The sequence below is a fragment of the Culex pipiens genome, chromosome 1 (assembly GCF_016801865.2).
Source record: "Culex pipiens pallens isolate TS chromosome 1, TS_CPP_V2, whole genome shotgun sequence".
Lineage (NCBI taxonomy): Eukaryota > Metazoa > Arthropoda > Insecta > Diptera > Culicidae > Culex > Culex pipiens.
Window position 1 is genome coordinate 121,693,180 of NC_068937.1, and position 21,433 is coordinate 121,714,612.

General features: G+C 37.7%; 3 protein-coding genes across 4 annotated transcripts in view; 1 reads left to right on the forward strand and 2 right to left on the reverse strand.

Annotated features, from left to right (window-relative positions):
* Positions 1–2,195: 2,195 nt before the first annotated feature.
* LOC120423840 (glucosidase 2 subunit beta) lies at positions 2,196–4,501 on the reverse strand. Its single transcript, XM_039587788.2, has 2 exons — positions 2,959–4,501; positions 2,196–2,897 (listed from the first exon to the last, which is right to left on the reverse strand). The coding sequence occupies exons 1-2, from the start codon at positions 4,359–4,361 to the stop codon at positions 2,657–2,659; spliced, it is 1,644 nt and encodes a 547-aa protein (XP_039443722.1). The 5' UTR covers positions 4,362–4,501; the 3' UTR covers positions 2,196–2,656.
* Positions 4,502–8,077: 3,576 nt separating this feature from the next.
* On the forward strand, positions 8,078–12,594 carry LOC120423824 (calmodulin-like protein 4). Its single transcript, XM_039587753.2, has 4 exons — positions 8,078–8,206; positions 8,281–8,311; positions 8,420–8,733; positions 10,841–12,594. Exons 1-4 carry the CDS (start codon positions 8,204–8,206, stop codon positions 10,940–10,942), a joined length of 450 nt encoding a protein of 149 aa, XP_039443687.1. The 5' UTR covers positions 8,078–8,203; the 3' UTR covers positions 10,943–12,594.
* Positions 12,595–12,972: 378 nt separating this feature from the next.
* Positions 12,973–21,433, reverse strand: part of LOC120423823 (uncharacterized) — a 48,575-nt gene continuing 40,114 nt past the window's right edge. For both annotated transcript variants that reach the window (XM_039587752.2, XM_052711616.1), the window contains exon 5: positions 12,973–14,397. In XM_039587752.2, the coding sequence (XP_039443686.1) occupies positions 14,249–14,397 (149 nt within the window). In that variant the 3' untranslated portion in view covers positions 12,973–14,248. The remainder of the gene's footprint in view (positions 14,398–21,433) is intronic.

A 21,433-nucleotide genomic window follows, 5' to 3' on the forward strand; every position in this document is an offset into this window, starting at 1 on the left:
TTTCCAATGTCAAAAAATGAATCAGCGATTAAATCTTCTGAAATGATTTTTTTTTTTAATTTTAGACGTACAGTCCAGACCTAGGTCCTAAATCGATTATCCGAAAGTTTGTATGGGACTTCGGATAATCATGAAAAAAAAACATTTGTTTTCGTATTTTTATTTTATTTTCTTACTTCTAATAACAAATGTGAGGTTCGTGAATGGTTGGTTGCCTTTTTAATTACCAAACGCACTTTCTCAATATTTCATCACCATGTTGGCCTCCATCTTGGATTTAAAATTCTAAATCTGTGTAGAGTAATTTACTCGCCGTGATCGCATAAATGTCCCATATGCAAAAACAGCATGCTGAGAAAAACGCAAGATGAGTAAGTTTTCGCTTAAAAAAAACAGAATTTTCTCCAGATTTCTAGAACAAAGTACAGGTTATTTTAGGTTTTTTTTGAAAAGGCACACGATTGAACAAAACTGCATCAATAACTCAATGATAAAAATGCATATGGGACCATTTATGAGGTAATGCTATAGCTCGACAATCAAAAATAAGACAAATACAGTCCAGACTCAATTATCCGAAGTTTCGATTATTCGAAGGATTGTATGGGACGTCGGATAATCGAATCACGAACAAAAAAAAATCTTATTTTTTGATTTTCTTACTTTAAACATCGAATTCGAGTTCTGCTACCCTATTTTTGTCAAATTTAAATGGTTGATTGCCTGTAAAATTTAAAAATGCATTTTTTCAATATTTCGTCACTGCCATAACGGCCGCCATCTTGGATTTAAACATTCTAAATCACTTTAGAGTAGTTCAAGGGTCAAACTAAAGCTCAACAATCAAAAATAAGACTACGAAAAAAAAATCGTGATTCGATTATCCGAAGTTTTGATTATCCGAAGTGAAATTTTACCTGGGCCTTCGGATAATCGAGTCTGGACTGTATTGCATTTTTAGAAATTTTTTAATGTTAGTTTTGAAAATTCAAAATATGTTTTCATGGAGTTCACAACATTTTACGAATGTTTTTTTTTTACATTGAGAATGGCAAGTCGACGCAATGTAAACAATAATCAACACGTTTTGTTTGGTTGACCATTCTGAGCATTGTCCTGAAGTTTGGTTGATTTTGGTTGCAGGAGTCCCGAGTTATAATCGTAAATGTTTACGGTAGTCGAGCTCGTACTTGTGTCAAACGCGTACTGACCTGACATCCCTTTGGCCAGTTGTCGCACTTACGTAAATTTTCAGGCTGTGTCAAGTTAGCACGACAAGATTGAAATTTGTTCCTATGAAAAGTGACAAAAATGCACGGAGTTTTTCCGGTTTTTATCAGGAGTTAAATCGAATTTTGGGGATCTGTGAAGGTCAAAAGGTGAGACATTGTGAGCTGCACAAAATGGCGTTAACTCAATTTGGCCCAAAATGCACGTACGACAAGTTAGCACGACGGCGACGAAGTGTTAAAATTTAGGAAATATCAATCAATTTGCACGACATTTTCTCATATGTGGTCCCAAAATTCAAAATTTTGTAAAAAGCATAAAAGTGCCCTATTCTGTTAAAGAAACGTGATGAACCAAACGATATCCAGGTTTTTAAGCGAAAATGGCGTTCGAAAGGCGAACGCCCGACATGTCAAAATCATGCAGTGGTACCAACAATACGAGAAAGTGTGCCATGGCATGACAGCCACATTTTTTTTATAATGTTGGTGCTACTGCGCGATTTTGACATTTCGGATGTTCACCATTCGAACGCCATCTTCGCTTAAAAACCTGGATAAATGAATTCTTAATTACTTACAGTCAATTGTACAATTTTTTGCTTGCCTCACCTCACTGAGGAAACAACTTTTACTTCTTAGTTATAGTCCCCCTAGACCTAGACCTTTCAGGCAGTATTTCTCAGGATCTTGTTCTCGGCTGATGTGTAAATTGTCGAATGTCAATCTAAAAACGTTACTTGATCCACACTTGGTAGTTGATGTCTTCCTCACAATTTGAAATAAAATTAAATTTCAAATGTGAAGAAGGCACGAACCACTAAAAGGTGGATTAAGTTAAGTAACGATTTTAAATGAAAAGATATTTTTGTAGTGATAGTTATTTGTTTGCTATCTAATTTTTTGGGGGTGATTCAAGAGGTGTAGGGGTCGGATGATATTTATTTACGGTAAAAAAAGCGCAAATTTATTCGATAGAATTGTCGATTTTATTCAATCACTCCAGACATAAAACACATCGGAAAAGTAATCAATATCAGTACTGTAAAATTTTTGTCTTGCAAATCGTGTTGTTGTTGTTTTCTTCTACTACAAACTTTATTTTTCTTATTTCCGCAACGATCGGTGCCGCATTTTTTTTTATTCTAAAGCTTTGCTCTACATCGGTTAAAAACGAAATAGGAATGTGTGTATCCAAACAAATTTACTATTTTTTGCGGTTGGCAATGCATCCGGTCACAATGATTTGTTGATCTCTTCTCCTTCGCTCTTGCAATCTTACTTTCACTTTCCTGAGACAAATTACAGACGTTGCCGTGTTGTTTTTATTTTCGTTTGATGAATTTAAACTGAGACAAATGCAGCGCTACAAATATTCGGTTATTATTTTTTTCACTAAGAACGTTCTCCGCCCTCTCGCAACTTTTCTACAGCTCGTCGTGCTGCTGATCCTTGCCGGCGTCGGCGTTGAGGTTGCACGAGGCGGGCGTTTGAACGCGGTACTCGTACTCGCAGCGATTCGGTTCCGATACGGACAGAATACGGCTGTCGAGGCCACACTCGAGGTGCACCAGAACGGAACGCGCCGGACCGTTCCAGCAGGTGGCCCCGTTTGAGTAGCGCATGGCAGTGTAGTCGGCGTTCTCCCACCGGTCCCAGGTGCCGAGTCTGAAGGAAAGAGATAGACGTTACGAATGGATAAAGGGAATGATGCTGAAATGGGACTTACCTCGTTTCGGAGCCGCCGTTTTTGGGCTGCTGGATGGCCTTGTCGAACGGACACAGCTTGTAGACGTACTCACGGTCCTCGTAGTTGATGCATTCGCCATTGAGCGGAGCAAACTCCTCATCGCGACCGTAGTCCTTGTTGAGGGCATCCTCGATGTTGCGCATTTCCTGGTCTATTTCGCGCACGTGGCGATCCGCTTCGGAGTGGTGGTTACGGGCTTCGTTAGCCTTGCGGATCAGTTCGGCCGTGTCTGGATCGTACTCGACCTTGGGTGCTTCTTCGGGTTGCTCTGTTTGGACCTGGCCTTCGCCAACTTCCGGCTCGTCCAGCCCTTCATCGTCTTCCTCTTCTTCGTGCTCAAGCTCGGTGCCTTCTTCTTCTTCGTTGTAATGGTGGGCAGGTTCGCTGGAATCCAGTTCGTAACGGCGGTCATCTTCGTCATTCTGCAGCTCGGCCTCTTCCTGGTTAAGCTCGTCGACGTCACTCGGTGGTTTGAACAGTCCCGAATCCATCATCAAAAATGGTTTGATTTTTGGCCAGCACAGCGAAATGAACGTCTCCAGGTCGACCTGATCGTGCTCGTCCAAAAAGTACTTGGCTTCTTCGACGGTAACTGCGCCGTCTCGGTTACGGTCGAACACGATGCGCGTCTGAAGTTCTACAATCTCCAACAGTTGGTTCTGGTTCGAGTCGTACTTCCGGAACGTTTCTTCGGCCTCCTCGCGGTTGCTCATCGCTTCTTGTTCCTGCTTGACACGCCGGGCGTCCTCCTCGCGGTCACGATACACCTTCAAGGCGACACTCTCCAGCGCTTCAGCGTCCGACTTAATCGACGCCTTCTCATCGCGAATCGCTTCCGCTTCGACCTTGCTCTTCTCCAGCTCGGCAAATCGAAGCCTTTGCTCCTCCTTCAGGGACTTGCCGCGTTGACTCATCTCGGCCCGCATCTGCTGTCCCATTTTGGCCATCTCCGTCCGTTGTTTCTCCCGCAGCCGGTCCTCTTTGCCCAGCTCGGAACAGGTGTTGACGCAACTGGCCGCCGAGGCGTACTCATCCGACGCGTCACAGCAGTCACAGATGCCATCGTTGACCCTACTGCTCGGCAGATTGAGCGGCTTGTAACCGGCGTTGGTACAGTGGAACACACCGTTCGGACAGGCCGCCGTTCCCGGCTCGTCACTTCCGTCCGCGCAATCACAGTAGTCGTCGTTCACCTGCTCCCATCGGATTGTCCGCTTGCCGTCCAGGCAAACAAACTTACCTCCTCCGGCCGGATAGAGACTGGCCCTCGAAATGGACACCCCCCGCGGTCGGGGCAACTCCGTCAGCACTAGAATGCCGAAACTGCACAGCACCAGCACCAACAGCAGCCGGCCGCTTTCCTTGCCTCTCGGGGACCACATTCTGCAGCTCCTGTTCCGTTGGCCGCGCTAAACTGGCTCTTTTTTCCTTTCTTATCGTCCAGGTGAAAATATGAGGATGATTTGCGGACGACAGACAGTGCGATTCGACTGTATGAGTTATGAAGGACGAATGACCGGGGCCGTGCCGGGGGTTGAGGCAGCGCAGGAGCAACCCTCGAGAAGGGTTTGAAAATGGCGTACGTGCTATAATTGAGCGTAACGATGCTTCATTTCATGGAATATTTACATTGATCATCATTCTGATAGATTGATAATAGTTTTTTTATGTTATAATTTTACGTAAATTAAAAAAAAATAGGCTTTTACTTACAAGAAAATGCTGATCAAAAACTTTGTTTACAAACTACTGAAACGTAATTATCGAAACATGCGCAAGAATTGTTGTCAAAATCCACGACGACAGCCTGGCGAAGTGGGAACGAAGGTTTAGATCAAGAAACTGAAGAACAGATGGCGCACTGGGAGCAAGCCGGTTTGAAAAAATATTTATCAAAAACTTTTAAAAATCAATAAAAACATTTTTGTTTAAAATATATTTATTTCCTTAATTATTAAATTACTATAACGAAAGTGAGCTTTTGAAATATTGCAATGCGCCCGAAAGTTATGCAAGAGGTTGAACGATAAGCTCTTTTGCTGGGACACCCACCAATTTTGGTAGAGTTAAGCTCCGAAATGCTGTACTAAAAACCACGAAGCTTTTTATAGCAAGAAATACCAGTGCTGGCCACCAGTGGTAAACGAATTTTTTATTCCAGACACACACACAAATAAAACTACTTCGAAATTGTGTTTACACCGATTTTGAGTTATTTGCCTGCTCACTCCTCACTCAAATTGAAAGTTACCTTATGCACGATGGAATTACATGCTGTGAACCTATATTAGGTTATATTTTCTGTTAGGGATATTTTCTTGGCAAAAATACAATGCAGTTAGCCCACAAATTCTAAACAGTTTAAGAGTTCGTCCTATTTTCACAAATAACAGAAAATCAATAAATTAAGATAAAGATTTACTCAATCCTTCATTTCAAAGCTATTCACGTGATTTTTCGATTAGTTCATCGATCGGATGCAAATATCTATTAAACACATTCTCCAGGGATAAAAACAACAGTTTTTTTTTTTATTATTTATTTGTTCATTGCTTCATTGGTCCAATCACCAATCGCAGCTGGATTAACAATTCGAAATTACTTATTAATTTGTATGATACCAAAAAGGGTCGAAATTTCGCATTTTCTCACTCCGTTGCAAAGTCAAAGGTTTTGATATCATACGAGACATATTTCGAAAAAGTGAAAAATTTCGTGACGTTGCAATGCCGGAATGTGTCATTAACATTTTATTCGAATAAAAGAACACTATTGACCCCTGAAATCCATATGACTAAAATGGGGTCACATAACCTCAATTTTTATTTAATAGTTATACGTAATAATGTCGAACACTACACTTTTCCTTTAAAAAGTTTTCTGCATTTCAAAAATATAAAAAAAGTTCATATAATCACTGTCCAGATTTCTAGTCAATTTTTTACAAAATTATAACGTTGCGATGAAGAAATTGTTCAATATGCACTCTAGTATTCTGTAAAATTAATTCATTTCTTTTAATTTAAGTTTTCTTAAGGCTGGTACAAATATTTTTTAAAGTGTTTGTCATCCCCTCCATTCAAAATAAGCCCGAAAAATTAGGGGGCAAAAAATACATTTTCTAAAGTTTTAAAAATTTCAATGGAAATTTTCTGTGCAATTAGCTGAAAATTAATTTAAAAATCATTTGAATTTTTGAAAATTTTCTATGTTTAGTATCGCTCAAAGGTTTTTTTGCCTTCCTCACTTTACTGAGGAAAGGCTATAAAATCACTCGAAAAATGAACTTCTTAATTTGATCACCTAGGTCCACCTTCACGTATACATATCGACTCAGAATCATGTTCTGAGCAATTGTGCGATTATCTCTGGATTGGCTTCACGGATTTTGACCGTTTTGGTCTCATTCGATCCGTCTTGGGGTCCCATAAGTCTCTATTTAAAATCAGCGAGTTTAGTTAAGTACTTCAAAAGTTATGCTAAAAAACGATCTTGACTACACTTCCGAAGATTATAAAAAGGGTGGTTTTTGTAAGAAACCCCGTCATGTTATACATTTTAGAAAGGTATTAAAAAGACCTTTCTAACGAGCTTAAATTGAATATCTGACAACCCTATCAAAAGTTAGGACCACTTAAGTGTTACATATTTTTATGAAAACGTTGTCCGGATCCATTATGTGACCCAACGTTAGATGGGTAATCGAAAGACCTTTCCAACGAAGCCAAAACATTGAAGATCTGACAGCCCTACCAGAAGTTATGAGTACTTAATTGTTATCTATATTTTTTTATGAGTTGACGATAATGATGTCCGAACATGTGACCCATCGTTGGAAAGACAATTGAAAGTAGGCATCATCCAGCTTAAGGTGGATTAAGTAACGTTTTTTCGCTAAAATGTATGTTTTCGTCAAATCTTACATTTTTTGAAAACTAATGATTGCAGCTTTGTGCCAATTTTCATCCAGCTTTTAACATCAAAATCAAATTCAGCGACTTCATATTAGTAATTTTAAAATATAGTGAATTTTAGTGGTTACTAAATGAATATCTTAAAAACTCCATAGCTGCCATATTAGATTATACATTTCCAGATCAATTAACATTCCAACGCCCAAGGCTCCAAAAAAGTTGGAACGGTAACTTCAACTCAATGATTCTCGGGGATAACTCAACCAATCAAGATGATTCTTCTTTCCAGTGATTTGTTAGGATGTCTAGATGATTCTAGAACTTTGCAGAACTCAATTTGATCAATTCTGTAATTTTTGCGATCAAAAACATCGTTCCAACTTTTTTTTTCACGTGTAAAAAAAAATTCGCCAAAAATTCCGCGGAAGCAGTCGTTTTGAAAAATGTGGAACGATGTTTTCGGTCGCAGAAATTACAGAATTGTTCAAATCACGTTCTGCAAAATTTTTGGATCATCTAGACATTCTTACAAATCACTGGAAACAAGAATCGTCCCGATTGGTTGAGTAATGCCCGAGAACCAGCGAGTTGAAGTTACCGTTCCACCTTTTTTAGGAGGCTTGGGCGTCCGTGTAAGTTGGACATGCGTTGGGCGTTCCAGTATTAAGAGCATTTTTGGGATCACAGAGTTGAGGGACATTACCTTAAAAAAATATTTGTTACGGCCAAAGGTAATATTAACAAAATCTCTGGCAACAGCTTCACTCCTCAAAATTAATGCTTTGAATGGTATCATTTCCGGTCGGCCATTTGGCGGCCATTTTTTTTAGAAAATCATTCAAATCAAGATTCAGGATGTATCAATCAACAAATGGGTTTCTTTGTGTTGTTTGTAGAAGCATTTTACATATGTACAACTTACTATTTCTGGACCCTGAATTCAAAACCATCATTAAGTTAAGTCATTGCCCCAAGAGTGTATGACACCATCTACGACTTTAAATATCCATTTGTCTGTGCCATCACCGCACGCTTTCCGACGGCCAGACGGCAGCACATGCCATTTGCGCTGCGCAACGCAACGCAACAGAATTTAGCCCATGCGCAACAACTTTGAAAAGTGGGGTGTTTGCGTCGAGTATACACACCTGTGTTGTGGGCAACAGACATAACTCAACTCAACAAAAAACCCATTTCAGTCCAGTGAGAAGGGTCAGCGAAGCAGCACAGACGAGTGATTAACTAGCGCACAGAGAGAGAAGAATAGAGTGAGGGTTACGTTTTGCGCAAGAACAGTTATTCGAGAGGAAATGGTAAGTGTGGTGATATATTAGACATTGAAACTAGATTAAAGTGGTTGGTTTTATGTGAATGTTTGTACTTTTAGGCCCGTTACTTCAAGGAACAAGACATCGATGGTAAGTGGTCACTTTCTCCGACCAGTGGCCAGCTGGAAGGGGATGGGGCTGAATAAATTATCTGCCACTTTTATGCTTCATTCAACACATTGTCTAACTTTATTTCAGAGTTTCGCGAGTGTTTCTATCTGTTTGCCCGAAGTGGCCACATTACGTCGCTGGACGAGCTGACCGTGATCTTTAGGTCCCTCGGGTTGTCTCCGACCATTAACGAGCTGACGTCGTATCTGAAAAATAAAAATGGTCGGATGAGTTTTGCCGATTTTCTGGAGGTGATTCACATGCACTCCCGGGTTGAGAACCTACCGGAGGAGGTGATTGCGGCGTTCAAGGCTGGAGACAAGGGTGGCCGGGGCCACATTCCGGCTAGGCAGCTGCGTCATCTGCTGCAGAACTGGGGCGAAGGGTTGTCCTTCCGGGAGGTGAGTGGTTAATGAGGTGGGATCGAGGAGGGGTTTTTATCTTATCTCTTTGATTGGGAGTGTTTTGTTGGGAAGGCTGGTGGTGACGTATCAATATATGGCAGTATTCATTTAAAAAAAATTGCCTTTGTTTTTTTTAATAAAAATAAACATGTTTGCAAAGGTTTTGAGGAGTACTCTCATATATCACTTGAAGTGCTCATAACTGTAGAAGGGGTTGTCTGATTTTCAAACTTTTAGACTCATTGAAAAGGGTTTTAAAATACCATTCTAAAAATATATACCATATCTCCGGACTTTATCCAAAATCGTGTTTGTTGCATTTGGTCGGAGTCCCATAAGTCCCTGTTAAAAATGATGAAGTTTGATAATTCTGCTATAACGGCTAAACACAATATAGACGAATACAAAAAAGGGTTAAAATTGCAAGAGATCCGGTGCTTTTTGAGATAGTTCTTTAAATTTTCAATAGATGGTAGCACTGAGGTTTATGGCTTCACTCTCCGCATGTGCAAAAATAATAAGTGTCACTTAACCCTCAACAGCCCAAATATTTTTTTTAATTTTGTTTCAATGTTTCAATTTTCCAAAGTGAAATAATATTTTTTTTAATTTAGAGTATAGCTATAAGGTATAAGCTATTTTGTGTTTCATATGTTTATATGACCTATTAAAAAAGACTCAAGAAATTATTATGCTTCTTCATATTATGATGATGTTTGAGGTAAGAAAACGCGAAAACTTGTTAATACTCGTTATGGTCTTCTATCGGATGGGGAAGTAAAACGTCGGTCCATTTGCGTAAAAGAGGTTTTGGGTGACTCATCACACATAACCTTCGGCCGCCTAGAAATGAGCAGAAACTTGCAACAGAGACCAGTGCTGCCAAAAGTTACCAACCCACTGTACACAAGAATCAAACAAAAATATCAGTTCTCTACCAGCTTATGTCTCTGCAGCTTGTCTCGTGTCGGGCAGTCAAAAGAGGATGAGCGAATGAAAAAATGAGCGCCGTTCATTCAATTCATGTCATATGACTGACTCGTGAAAACTTCTTAAAACACTATTTTGACTATTTTTAAACAATATAAAGTTTAAAATTAGTGTAAAACACTTTACATAATCGTTATTTATGTATAACATTACATTTCCACGCATAAATACAAACTTTTTGTGTAAAAACTGGTTTCTCTATGTGTGTGCGTACAACGTCGTATGAGCGTTGGTCGCAGTGGCAGCTGCTCGGTGAGCTAGGAGACTCACGACTGCGCTGGGTTTGTTTATGTCACGGTTCTGCGATTCAGTGAATGGAGATGAAAAAATCGTGTCAGCGTTGGCGATTTTTACGTCATGACCCTTGACATTTTCAGCACTGATAGAGACCACAAAAGACCCAGGGGTCGTTAAAGTGGATTGCTTTGCTTTTTTGGCCATGAAGGAAATTTATTGATTACACAAACCAACAAATTTTCTGCGCAGAATTCGAGAGGAAGCATAAACTTCCGGTTCCCTCCTTGTACATATTGCATGCATTTTTTTAAATTTTACCCAAGAACGACAAACCGCCCTAATTCACACAAACTTTGAAAAAAAAAAAAATCAATCGGCCTTTCTAAATATTTCGGAAAAAATCAAAGTGCACGCGTTTCTGGGACCTTAACGTTCATGCTTCCCTTCGAGTTTAGGATGGCAGTCATTTTTTTAAATTTTTCTAGATCAGTGTTATGTAAAGTAACAACAACAAATCTATTCTAACCCTAGCGCTGCCATCCTTTCGGAGCATTCTGGAGAAAATTGGGGCAATCACTTCCAACAGCCTTTTTTTCTAAACGGCCAGACCAGCTTCGCATAGTTATCCGCAATCAGGATTCGTTGAATTTGATGATAAATGTTCAAACAACAATCATTTCTGAATCTACAGGGAAGGAAGAAACGTGGTGATACCCCGCTCACATTCCTGTTTGTTTAGGCAATTATTCGTTGGGTGCACCATTCCAAGAAGTTTTGGTGCTCCGGGATGGAACATTGTATTTCTACAAATGCCCTTAACACTATTTGGCGTGGGACTTAAAGTAACAAAAATAAGTGCAATAAACTTATCTTCCAGGTGGACAACATTTTCCGCGAGGCGAACGTGTCCAACAACGGCCAGGTGCGTTACGCCGACTTTGTCCGTGTGGCATGCGCCCCAGTTCCAGATTACTACTAAAGAGTCGTTCGCTGCGCCAAAGGCACCTCCGAACAACAACAACACCCGTTCCAGCCCGTACTTGATTTTAAATTAATTATGCTGCATATACTTAATACTGATTTAAAAAGCGCGCAAAAAAAACTTTATTTCGAAAAACATGAAAAAAACGCGACAAAAACAGAAGCGACCACCGCACTTTATCTCCTGATTTATTTGCTCTGCCTTGTGCAAGGACCTTACTCCTCCTGCGAGTGGGCCCTATTTTTGTCCCTGTTTTATATATTTTATAATTACGCGCCACGTAAACGCAAGAGTGCATTAAGGGGGCGGCAGCACCCCCACGAACAGAAGCTAATTTTGATGCATTGAATGCAATTATTTCACACGCACACAGTTAATTTATTCTACCATTTTTCCTGTCACTATTTAGCGGATGCTACACGCATGTGTCAGCATTAAATTATAATTAATTTATAAATTTTGCAGTATTTGACGATGCTTTTAGCTTGCGCATTTGCGTTCGATTTTTTTATTATCAAATAAATTACCAAAAGAAAAACAAAAAAAAAATCGGCTGTCATCATTAACCAAAAAGAAAGAAATCCCACAAACGTCTAATAATTAAAGTTGTCTTTTTGTTTCACGGTATCAAATGGTATTTGCTATTCGACCTTTTTTTTCTTGTTTGCTTGCTTTACTGTTTCTTATATTGTATAATTTTGCTTTATTTTGCTGCAGTTTTTCTGCTGTTTCTTCTTGAAGGAAAGGGAAAATTATAGTTCGATTTATTTGTTCTTCTAAAGTTTAATATAAATGTTAGTTTTAGGTATATTTTGTGTTTGAAACTTTCAAATGAAAAGTTCACTCACATTTTTTTTATTGATTCCTATTTCAAATAATTAACAATCAACTTCTGTTCTACAAATAAATCGTGCCCACCAAACAGAGACCGAGAAAACCTAAATCGCTCGTCTACCTAGAAAAATGTTTTGAATCATGTGGATACGAAAAACTTCTAACTAACTACTTGAACGGGTAAATGCTTAAGGAGTAATGATAATTGCTCTAATTCAAATAAGTTACTAGTTTTTTTAAGATGCTTCCAGTTTGCACCACGATTTTTTTTAAATGAACCACCAGTTGTATAAAATTTTGAACTTTCTAAAGGACCACTTTGATTAAAACAAATATTAGTAAAAATGTACAAAACTAAGCTTGAAAAAAATACCGTTTTCGTTAAGAAATCATTCAAAAATTGAAAAAAAATCCTTCCATTTTTCTTGAAGGCATACGTCACAAGAAAATACAATAAAAGTACGTACGGAACAATTATTCAAAAGGGATCAGTCACTGACAAAACTTGCTGAAATTTGACAGAGCTCGAGAGTCAGCTATCATCATCGACCCGATCGTTGAATGTTCACTGACAGTGCCGGTCATAATAATTTTGACAGCAATCATTTGAATGCAGTCAAGTGGCCAAAGAGTTGAGGTGAGAGTCAACATGACTGTGTGAGTGACTTTGCGTTGCGCTCATTCGTTCGAATGTGTGTGAGCGAGACGCAGGGTATCAAAGTAACAAGGACGAAGCGAAAAACGAAAGACGAGCTCAGTCAACTGTCACAAAAAATGTTAACTGTTCCGAAGGTTTGCTTATATGAGCTTGGAAATTTGTCCGTTTGAGCCAAACTTAAAAAATGAAGAAAATCAGAAAATTAAAAGAAATGTTTGTGGTAATCGCCTCACATATTTGAAAACCGAATGGGTTTGAAATCCTGAAGTAAACTGCTATTTTTTGTGTTTAAAGAAACGAAAGTAAAAAAGGTAAATGCAACCTTCCATAAGACTAGTACGGAGTTCGGAAGGAAAGGGGTCAAGAAACAGCTTTACGAACAGCAGAACAAAGGAGAGGGAGCGATTTCTTGGGGCAATTCTTCACCCTCTCTGGCTTGCTCTCGCCGCCGCTGCTGCCCATTTGATTATTTTCTTGACCGGTTTCTTCCGAAGTGCATATACAGCTATAAGTTGGCAGATGTTTTTTTTAACAAAAAAAAAAAAAAAATTTTCCTATCAAAATCGATCTTTAAAAATTAGCCCGTTTATTTGGTTCACACTATTCTACTTAGTTACTTGGTTGGTTTGGTTTTATTCTTTTAAATAGTTGTTGAGAAAAGAATGACTGGTTTTGTCGAAGTTTTTTTAAAGCGAAAATTGTTCACGTGCCACTTTTTTTCTATTTGTATTTCCTGATTTCAATTTACTCGTCACGTTAGTTGGTTGGCGGAGTCAGGTCAGTTGGATTGTTTGCACGAGTCGTTGAGGGGGTTGAGGTTATAAAATTTACTGAGTATTTATTTAAAGTGTGTTTTTTTGCCGTTGCTGTTCTTGTGTGTGCTTTTATCATTATTTTTATATCTTTCAGACCAAAAGTGAATTGTTTGCGAATTTGTGGTGGGCTCTCTACAGACTACGATTTCGAAAATGGCGTGGCCTTTGTGTGTGTGTGTATGTGTGTTTTTGATTCCGATAAATTTTAAATGCAAAAGTGTCAGAGCAGCCGCATCATGATCATCATCATCGGATTCTGATGCCGTTTTCGCGTGCGATAAATGCAGAACGAGTGCGTGTGAGTTATGTGTGTGTGTAAAAAGCGCCTTTCAATTGATTTACCCTAAATAATGCGATAATTTATGGCCACCCAGAGCCGGGTCGGCGCGGCGTGTGATCCTTTTATGTTTGTTTAATTATTCATTGTAATTGATTTTTTTTTTATTATAGCTATTAAATTACCCTACAAATTGATTCTTGTTTTTAATCTTAATTGGTTTCAATTTGTTAATTTCGTTTTATGTTTAATTTTCACCTTGTTTTTGTTTATTTCACTATAAATGTATTAAAGCTTTTCGTGTTCACATTGTGTTGTTGTTTGCCGTTGTTTTCAAACCATTTCCACTTCCTTCTTGGCGCGGAGGCTTGAAATTTGTTTAGTACAAATGTGTGTGTGTGGTGTCTTTTCAACATACTTCAATTTATCAACAACGAACCTAACTTAAAACAAATCGGGAAGTTCCGTGTCCGACTTCCGTTCGCGGGCTTAAAAGTGGCCTCCCACCCTCAGTGTTGGGAGCGACCATATTTGTGTGGGAAATTTGGCGGGATTTTTATGTTGCTACGCGCGAAATGTTTCTCGTGATGTGTGTTTGAATAAATCAGTTGGGGTGGGGCGGGATTGGGTTGGATTTTCGAATATATACCTTATAAGTTATAACCTCTCTAGTCTTTGTTTGTCTAGACGATCCACAGCAGCCGGGAACCGCACCGCATTCAGGGGGTTTTGTTTTTGTGGGCCCGCGAGCGCTTCTTGTAGCCGCCCATCTGCTTCAGCAGGGTCGCGTTCTCGTCGTCGTTCTCCGACCGGTGCTCCCAGAGCCGGAGCCGCCGCGGGATGTACAGCAGCCCGACCAGAGTCATTGCTTGAGAGGGAGAAAAAAGGTTACAAATTTCAATGGTGATGTTGGCGGGTTGCAGACTGGATTTCGTCATGTATTTATGATGATTGTACAGCCCAGGTTACTTAAAAATTGATTGAAGGGAATTAAAACAAATTCTACCAGGACAGAACAGCCAGCATCATGAAAGCCATCAATTGCCGGCCGCTCCCAAAATTCTGGGAGTTGCCCTAAGCAAGCAATACGACCATTGAGCAATATTGACAAACTTTAATGCACAAATTGCATTTATCCGAACCACTTTTCCAAAGACGTTGCGTTCTACTATACATTATTTTTAATATTCACAGTCTCTAGTGTAGAGCAGATGGCACAAAAAAAAGAGAAAAAAACATAGAGAGAGAAAAAATAATCCGTTTTCCATCCAATTCCGGAACCGGCATTACACTACATGCATTATTTGCCATTTCCCAAGAACACCTCATCTGAAGAGTTTTATTTTCTCGCTCTGTAACTATACTTTTGTTCTTTCCTCAACTTTTTCAAAGGATGCAGACTTCACAGATGTTTTAATAACATTTTGATTAAATTTGGGTTTGTATATTCTCAAGCCTGGTTTTTTTTTTACTTTAGACACGAATCACAGCTCATTCCCCTTAAAATAACGAATCAAGGAACATATCTACTGAAAAGTGATTCTGATGTTCGTTGAAATTGCTATGCCACCTTTTGCCGTAGAGCTTTGCTGATTTGAGAAAAAATATTTGATTTTGGTATAAAAAAAGCTATTATAATAACTGTCTCTCAAGAGTGCAATTTTTAGAAGAATTGCTTAATACTTGAATGTTTACAAGGCTTTAAAGCACGATACATCTGAATTGTTTTCAAATACCATTACCCACCAATTTGTTAATAGAAGTTTATGCAACAAGTTGCAAAAAGAGGATTTTTCCAGCACGAGTCGTACATTTATCCAACGAGGTTCACCGAGTTGGATAAATACGAAGAGTGCTGAAAAAATCAAATTTTTCAACGAGTTCCATTCAACATTTTTTGCAATTCCGAAAAACACCCATTGAGTGAAATTTTATGTCAAATTTTCATGTATTTTGTCAATAAATCGTTTAAATAAAAAAAAATGTTGAAAAGTGTTACTTTTCGAAACAAGTGCTAAAAAGTTCAACTTTTCAGCACCCATTTTAGTGCTGAAAAGTAGAACTTCAGCACGAGTCGTACATTTATCCAACGAGGTTCACCGAGTTGGATAAATACGACGAGTGCTGAAAAAATCAAGTTTTGCAACGAGTTCCATACAACATTTTTTGCAATTTCGAAAAAACACCCATTGAGTGAAATTTTAAGTCGAATTTTCATGTATTTTGTCAATAAATCGTTTAAATCAAAAAAAAATGTTGAAAAGTGTTACTTTTCGAAACAAGTGCTGAAAAGTTCAACTTTTCAGCACCCATTTCATTTATTTATTTTGAAAATTGTTGCTATTCGATTCTGTTATTTTTGGTACAGAAAAGTAGGCTATTTCGTCGTTCAAGAATGACAGGAAAAGTAAGTAGTTTCACGACGGAATTGCGAAAAATAAGTTATCAGAATGATCGTGCTATTTTGTGGCACATCAATGGATGGGGGGAAAAATACAAAAATAGTTTCAAAAAATTGAGCCATTTACCGTTAGGCCGCTGCAAATATTTTTCAAAGTTTATGTCGCCGTTAGTCGTCGTTGAGCATTACAAGCAAACTCCTTATGTCTGTATATATTTTTGTAATTGTCTGCTTTACAACTTTGTACAAATTGTTACTTTCTAAAAATAACACTGCAAAGTTAAAAAAAATCAAGAAATTTTAAAATAAAAAATCTGTAATTTTTTTTTCATAGGTCCATTCAACCAAATTTTCAGTTTTTGCTTTTTGGTTTTTTAATACCCCTGACTCAAGGCGGTTTCAAAAACACCCAGAAAGGAAAAACTGGGAATTTGGTTTTTTGGACCATTTCAAAAAAAAAAAACAAAACAAAATGCTCCAGAAATGTTGTTCTAAATGAAAAAATGACTCTTCTGGGTTATTACAGATTCGAAATGTACATTAAATTTCCCATGAAATGACACATTCCAATTTTTTTTAACAGTTGAGTAACGGAAAATGGCACAATTTTTGTATTTTTTTTTTCATTGACCGGGCGTCCATTTATACATAAAAGTTTCTTTGACCCAAAATTTCAGAACCATCACTATTTCAGGATGCAAATCGTTGAAAAACACGTCTTATTTCGAATGTTCCAAAATGGAAGGGGTCGTACCGCCCCTCCGTCACGAGATATAAAAAAATGGAGCTCGGATTTGTGATCAGGGACACAAGTTACCCCTTTAGACAAAGTTTCACGCAAATCGAAGAGGTGTCGGGGCAACTGCTGTGTGAGTTAGAGGAGAATTACCCATAAAGCATTTTGTGAAGCTATTTGCTTAAAATTGTTGAAAATTAGGTTGGAAATTCAAAAATAAAAAAACTTTGTCCACTTAAATAATGCAACAATGTTTTGAACGCCACTTCAAAAAGGGATTCTATAACTTACACCACTTTTAGATTTGCAATTCTGTTCCGAAATTGTAGAATCGTCAACCAACGTTGATTGCCGGTAGACGGAGAAAAGAAAGAGTCCTATTTTATGACTATGACTGCAATAATAATGGCATAGTTTCAGGCTGGTGCAGCAGCTCTCCCGCATAATCAAAAACCATCGGGGGAATAGTCCAAACTATATTACTACTAAAAGAGATGTAGTTACCACATACTTAACCATTATCATATAGTTACGGCACTATACAAAACCATAACGAAACTGATCGTCAAATGATGACGTTTTTATTGAAGTAAATCTAATGATTCTAACTATTTTTGAACTATTTGGGGTACAATAACCTTACACTAAACAGTTCGGATTGTTTAGACAACGTGACTTAACGAAAAAATGTACAAGTCCAAATAGTTCAAACAATTTATCAACTTTATTGAGAACAATATAGCAAAATTCCACAGATTTTAGATTTTTATAGTCAGAACCTGTAAGAACTAAAAACCTACTATAAATGCTATAGTAGAACACAATTGATGGCGGCCACATTTTTTTCGATAAGTTTGTATAATCCAAATAATTTGTCAACTTACATGAAGTAAAATTACTATACACCATACTATTTTGAATTAAAAATTTCTATAAGTCCAAATAGTTCAAACAATATTTCAACAGTATGGAGTACAATTACAGTTAGTTATATAATCCAACTATATGTTAAACGATTGGTACAAAAATTTCAACTTTTATCAAGTAAATTGATCACAGTCGATTCCTCTGGATGATAGAGAACCTTCAACACCCCCACTTCTCCTCAGATTATCAGAAAACTCCCCAAAAGAAGAAAAATGTTACGAGGGCTCATGAAATTGACTTTCACTATTCCAGAAAAAGTAGGCATGCTGTTCTTACCATACACCAAAAATATGTGTACTACATGGTAGACTATTACTGTTCACTATAAAATGAGTCAATTGTTTGGACTACTTGGACTTATCGAAAAATACTTGCCCCCGAGCTTGCTCCCTTCTAACACAACATGTCACCAAAACCACTGAAAAACCACCAACAGATATAGATCAATCGGATAAGGCGGCAGCAGTTCGGCAGCAACGTAAATAACATCACATATAATGGCGGTAAACATTCACCAACTATCGATAGAACTTAAAAATCTAATTTGATTATATCCGAAGTAGTTATCACAACAATTGTAGGGTTCATTTTTGCGGTCTTTTTTAAAGTGTCGGCAAAGTAGTGTCGGTAAAGTAGTTTTTCAGAAACTATATAGGGAATAGTCAATTTTTTGGGCAATGACTATTTGACGTAAAATCCAAGTTTATAAAAATATTTACATATGTATGAAAACCTCATATAGTTTTCTGCCTAACAACTAATTTCTCATATAGTAAAATCGACCAAAACTATTTTGGGAATGGAATTAATGGTTTGATATATCGTACATATATAGTTGGGTTACAATTTAATGAATAGTAGAGACCATTTGATAAATAGTTGAGTAACTATTTGTCATAAAGTAGTTATATAGTTCATGACTATGCGGGCTGCCCGGGAGGGGGCAAAAGTTGTTACCTTCCCGCATAATCAAAAACCATCGGGGGAATAGTCCAAACTATATTACTACTAAAAGAGATGTAGTTACCACATACTTAACCATTATCATATAGTTACGGCACTATACAAAACCATAACGAAACTGATCGTCAAATGATGACGTTTTTATTGAAGTAAATCTAATGATTCTAACTATTTTTGAACTATTTGGGGTACAATAACCTTACACTAAACAGTTCGGATTGTTTAGACAACGTGACTTAACGAAAAAATGTACAAGTCCAAATAGTTCAAACAATTTATCAACTTTATTGAGAACAATATAGCAAAATTCCACAGATTTTAGATTTTTATAGTCAGAACCTGTAAGAACTAAAAACCTACTATAAATGCTATAGTAGAACACAATTGATGGCGGCCACATTTTTTTCGATAAGTTTGTATAATCCAAATAATTTGTCAACTTACATGAAGTAAAATTACTATACACCATACTATTTTGAATTAAAAATTTCTATAAGTCCAAATAGTTCAAACAATATTTCAACAGTATGGAGTACAATTACAGTTAGTTATATAATCCAACTATATGTTAAACGATTGGTACAAAAATTTCAACTTTTATCAAGTAAATTGATCACAGTCGATTCCTCTGGATGATAGAGAACCTTCAACACCCCCACTTCTCCTCAGATTATCAGAAAACTCCCCAAAAGAAGAAAAATGTTACGAGGGCTCATGAAATTGACTTTCACTATTCCAGAAAAAGTAGGCATGCTGTTCTTACCATACACCAAAAATATGTGTACTACATGGTAGACTATTACTGTTCACTATAAAATGAGTCAATTGTTTGGACTACTTGGACTTATCGAAAAATACTTGCCCCCGAGCTTGCTCCCTTCTAACACAACATGTCACCAAAACCACTGAAAAACCACCAACAGATATAGATCAATCGGATAAGGCGGCAGCAGTTCGGCAGCAACGTAAATAACATCACATATAATGGCGGTAAACATTCACCAACTATCGATAGAACTTAAAAATCTAATTTGATTATATCCGAAGTAGTTATCACAACAATTGTAGGGTTCATTTTTGCGGTCTTTTTTAAAGTGTCGGCAAAGTAGTGTCGGTAAAGTAGTTTTTCAGAAACTATATAGGGAATAGTCAATTTTTTGGGCAATGACTATTTGACGTAAAATCCAAGTTTATAAAAATATTTACATATGTATGAAAACCTCATATAGTTTTCTGCCTAACAACTAATTTCTCATATAGTAAAATCGACCAAAACTATTTTGGGAATGGAATTAATGGTTTGATATATCGTACATATATAGTTGGGTTACAATTTAATGAATAGTAGAGACCATTTGATAAATAGTTGAGTAACTATTTGTCATAAAGTAGTTATATAGTTCATGACTATGCGGGTTTGCTGTAGACCAGCATGCCATGGCAAGCCAAAACCAAGAGGTAAGAGTCTCTATCGGGATCGTTAGACGGAACAGTTGATTTGCTTTTAAGCGAGTGGGATTTCGGTAGGGATGGATGTGGCAGGAGAAAGTTTAATAACAAAGGAAGGAACAAACGACTCTGGTGTTCAGGGATTATTAATTTTCAGTGCCACGTTGAGTCTCCTCCCTGTCGGCTAAGTTTGGTCGAACAGACAGGGAAGATTGGTTTTTTTTTTCGCCAAGGGTAACGAGGAGTGCAATTTTTTGTGTGTTTTTTTAGCTTAAACTTAGGAATGATTTTTAAAACTATTTTCTTGATTTGGAGTTTGAAACAATTCATTGAAGTATAAATCCTTTTTTTCCTCAGTAAAAATTCACTCTGGATAATCGGGCCAAAAGAACATGTTGACGCTAAAGTGATTTGAAATTTTAAATCCAAGATGGCGACAAAAATGGCGATGATTCGGAATTAAGTCTGGACTTATCGATCGCGATTGAAGAAGACAGAAATAAGATAATAATAAAGTCTTATGCCTAAAACACCTGGTATCCTTTGACATTGATTGCACGTGGAACGAAAATTGATTTATTTTCGAAGTTGATTGTACAAGGCTGCTGAAATACTTGCTGAGATAAATGAAAGTCTTTTATCAGTGGTATTTCCCATACCTCTGCGATGCCATAAAGTAGAAAGTACTTTTTTAATTATAAAATAACTCTTGAAACATTTTTTTGGCAACGGAAACGACCACTGACTGAATGAGTAATAAAACTGGGTATACGAGAGAAAAAACACACTATGGCCCGTCAGCCAGAACTGCTCGATGCATATTCTGGACCAGTTCCAAGTTGTTATGCCTTCGAATGCAGCTGCTGCTGGACCCTCATGTTGGGGTGGATTATAAATTTTAGAATCGTCTCAAACAACTGTATGAAATATTTTCGCTAAGTGCAGAGGGATAAGAGGTCAGTTTGTGTTAAATCGTTTTAAGGCGAGTGGCGCAGGTTCATATGAGCTAAGAAATTATCGTTAAAAATGATGGAACAATCCCAAAGTTTAATTTTCGCTATTGAACATCTAGACAGTAAAATCATTCCCATACCACTTTGGATAAAGCTTTGCTTCATATTTCGATTATTGAATGTTCATGTTCAAAATATCATAAAAGTATATTGTAAAAAGAGAATTTTCGCACATTGCCATCGCAGAGATACGCCAGATTAATTAAAAGTCAACTTTCTCAACTACAACTTGTATGCTATTTTTCCCTTCTTGTGCACAATCCCCAACGCAATAATCCTATAAGAACGAAAATTGCATGGAGACGCACTCAAACCCAGCAAAGCCACAAAGCTCTCTAAGCCCAGTGCAGTTTGATGGAGGCCGCACGGCCTTCATCTTCATTTCCATTGCTGTAAACCCCGGTTGATAAAACGA